The 2,954-nt window shown below is 58.8% G+C and overlaps 1 protein-coding gene across 1 annotated transcript; it reads right to left on the reverse strand.

Moving 5' to 3' along the window:
* Positions 1–1,373: 1,373 nt before the first annotated feature.
* Positions 1,374–2,336, reverse strand: LOC129332748 (uncharacterized). The gene has a single exon (XM_054983975.1). The coding sequence runs from the start codon at positions 2,334–2,336 to the stop codon at positions 1,374–1,376; it is 963 nt and encodes a 320-aa protein (XP_054839950.1).
* Between the last annotated feature and the right edge of the window lie 618 nt (positions 2,337–2,954).

A 2,954-nucleotide genomic window follows, 5' to 3' on the forward strand; every position in this document is an offset into this window, starting at 1 on the left:
TTGGCTCTGAATAAGGGAGGGCCCTCACGCAACCCTCCCGATCTCTTGGTAAAGGACATTAGCAGAGCACCAGGCATCCTGAAAGGCGCACACAAAGCGAAGCCCAGTAGGCTGTATGTGCCACCCCCAGTAATCCCAGCTCTGTGTCCCTGCTCCCAGGCCTGCCAACCAGGGTCCCCTCTGTATTATTCCCCGGAAAATATCCCAGGCGTGTGCTCCCGCTCCCGGCCCAGAGCACAGTCAAGGCTCCCCCCGGGCCCTTCCTGTGAAAACTCTCCCTGCAAGCAGCTTCCAGATTTGCCTTTAGTGAGGAGTCTGCTGGTTTTCCATGTCACCAAATGTGGGAGATTCTGCCCAAAGAAAATATGATTTCCTCATGCAGTTGAGCCAATTCTTTATAGTTGTTTTATTAAACCAAAATGTCACATGCACGCGCACACACACACACACACACACACACACACACAACAGTTTGCCGCAACCCTATGAGGGGGTCATGTTCAATTCAGGTGACCAAACAGCGCAATGAACTCATTAGGTGTTATAAAGAGTGACTGCTAGATATTTATCAATGGTATATAAAGTTTCAGGAAATTGTTGGAATCTAGTGAAAGCCAGACTAGAAGCAATTTTGGGGTGGGGTAATTTTAAGAACGGCTACCCAGGAGCTGGACTTTGCTTAGCAAGAGACGATTTTAAACATCATTATAGGTTGAGACACATTTTGGGGTGAAGTCTTCCATGATGGTTTTTTTTTTGTGTGCCTCTTTCCATTTGTATGCACCGGTCGGAATGGGACCTGGGGATAGGGAACACACAGCAAACCAAACCCGGGGTATGCCGTGTGAGCCCCAACTCGAAGCGGTTCCCGCCCCCAGGCCAGAGCAACCGCCAGGCTGCAACAGCACGATCTCTTGAAAAATAAAAGTCAGAGCATGTAGAGGGTTGCCCTAACTCCGGTCAGGCGGGCGGTCCAAGCACCAGCCAAGCCTCTAGAGGCCCCTCCCCGGCAATAAACAAAAAAACCGCGAACGTGATGGGTCGCCCAGGATCGAGCGAGGATCCCCATGAGCACAAAACCGTCGTTCTATCCTCGTGCCCATGGGGTCCTCTGCCTAAAACGGCACCGAACGGCACCAAAGAGCAGTCCTTCGACCCGGCCACCCTCCCCCGTGCTCGCCCAAACACACAGATGCTGTTCCTCCGCCCGCCCGCCCCCCGCCCACCACCACCTTCGACGCGGCCCCCCTCCCCCGTGCTCGCCCAAACACACAGATGCTGTCCCTCCGCCCGCCTCACCACCATCCCACCCCCCCGCCCTGGATAGAGACACACAGTCTGAAACCGGCTGTACCGGTCACAGCTTTATTGGATTATCGGCCATGCTGGAAGTGCGCACTTATGGCGGCACGAATCGATACTGCCCGCGCGGTAAGAGCGGCCTCGGACCAGGGAATCTGCGGCCGCTCATCCGCGGGCTCCATCAGCGGCTCGCGCGGGAACGGCCCGTAAACGATGTCCCCGCGCGAGAGGCAAATGTTGTGAAGGATGCAGCAGGTGGTGATTACCGCGACCATGAGGCGCTCGCTGACAAGTAGGGGCCGCTGTAAATAAAGCCAGCGATTTTTCAGAATTCCGAACGAGCGTTCCACACTCATGCGCGCCCGGCTCAGTCTGTAGTTAAAGCGCTCCTGGGCGCGCGTTGATGGCGCCGGATAGGGCTTCATGAGCCAGGGCCGAAGAGGATAGGCGGGGTCCCCGATGATTACCGGGTCGAATGTGACCCCCTCCAGAGTGACCGGCCGCTTCGGGCGACGGGCGCCATCCTCGAGTCTCTTGAAAAGGGGCGAGTTACGGAGCACACGCGCGTCGTGCGCCCTTCCCGGGAAGCCCACAAAAATGTCCAGGAATCGTGCATCGCTGTCCACCACCGCCTGGAGAATCATGGAGCAGTATCCCTTGCGGTTGATGTACTTGTCCCCAGAGAAAGGCGGAGAACGGATCTCGATGTGTGTCCCGTCCACGGCGCCCCAGGCATTGGGGAATCCCCTCTCCTCGAACCCGGAGATAATGTCCTCGAGGTAATCGATGCAGATCCACTTCTCGGTCAGCTTTGCAGCGATGAGCTCGCAGACCTCGTCGAATATCCCGCAGACGGTAGAGACGCCACGGCCAAATGCGGGCAGTGTCGCGGAGTTTGTGGTTCCCGTGGCAAGCTTCCAGATGGTGATGGCGATCATCTCCTCGGGAGGGACTGGGTCGCGCATGTGGGTCGTCTCGCGGACGAGATCTTCGCGAAGCTCCCCAACAATGTACTCGAACGTGGCACGTCGCATTCTGAACTGCTGCAGCCACTGCCCGTCACTGAACTCGTAGCGCTCCCACCACGGCCACCAGTGAGGGCATGCCCGGGGAAGCACCCATGCCTTCCTCGGCGGGAAAGCAACAATGAAGCACTGCGCCATCTCCTCCACGGACGCAAGTGTTGCCACCAACTGCCGCAGTCTTCTTCTTTGTCGCGCGCGGCGGCCGTTAACTTCCTCTCCCAGCCGCCTCCCGAGCAGGGCCACAGTGTCAGCTGTGGCAGCCGTAGAGCGGATGACCGACCGCGCGAACAAGGAGAGCGCGACCGCAAAGGCACGGAGTGTTTCTCTCGGCGGCTGGCCCCTGCTGCTCCTCTTCCCGTGAGCGGGCGCCATGGCGTGACGGCGACCGCAACGGTTCCCGCCCCACAACGGCCCCTTCTCCTTAGACGTCCGCCCCCCCGCCCCCTCGTGACGTGGCCGACACTGTCCAATGCCGCGCGAGTGTGACGCCCAGACGCTCTCGAGCAGCCGTCTCTTGCAGCGAGTCGACAGGCGATTGGTCCCCTGCCGGCCACGTCAGCGTCGCGCCCCCCTCCAACTTACTGTAAAGGCAGCCCGAAACTGACCGCGAAGACAGCCGTTGACGAT

This window comes from Eublepharis macularius, chromosome 6, assembly GCF_028583425.1.
Source record: "Eublepharis macularius isolate TG4126 chromosome 6, MPM_Emac_v1.0, whole genome shotgun sequence".
NCBI lineage: Eukaryota > Metazoa > Chordata > Lepidosauria > Squamata > Eublepharidae > Eublepharis > Eublepharis macularius.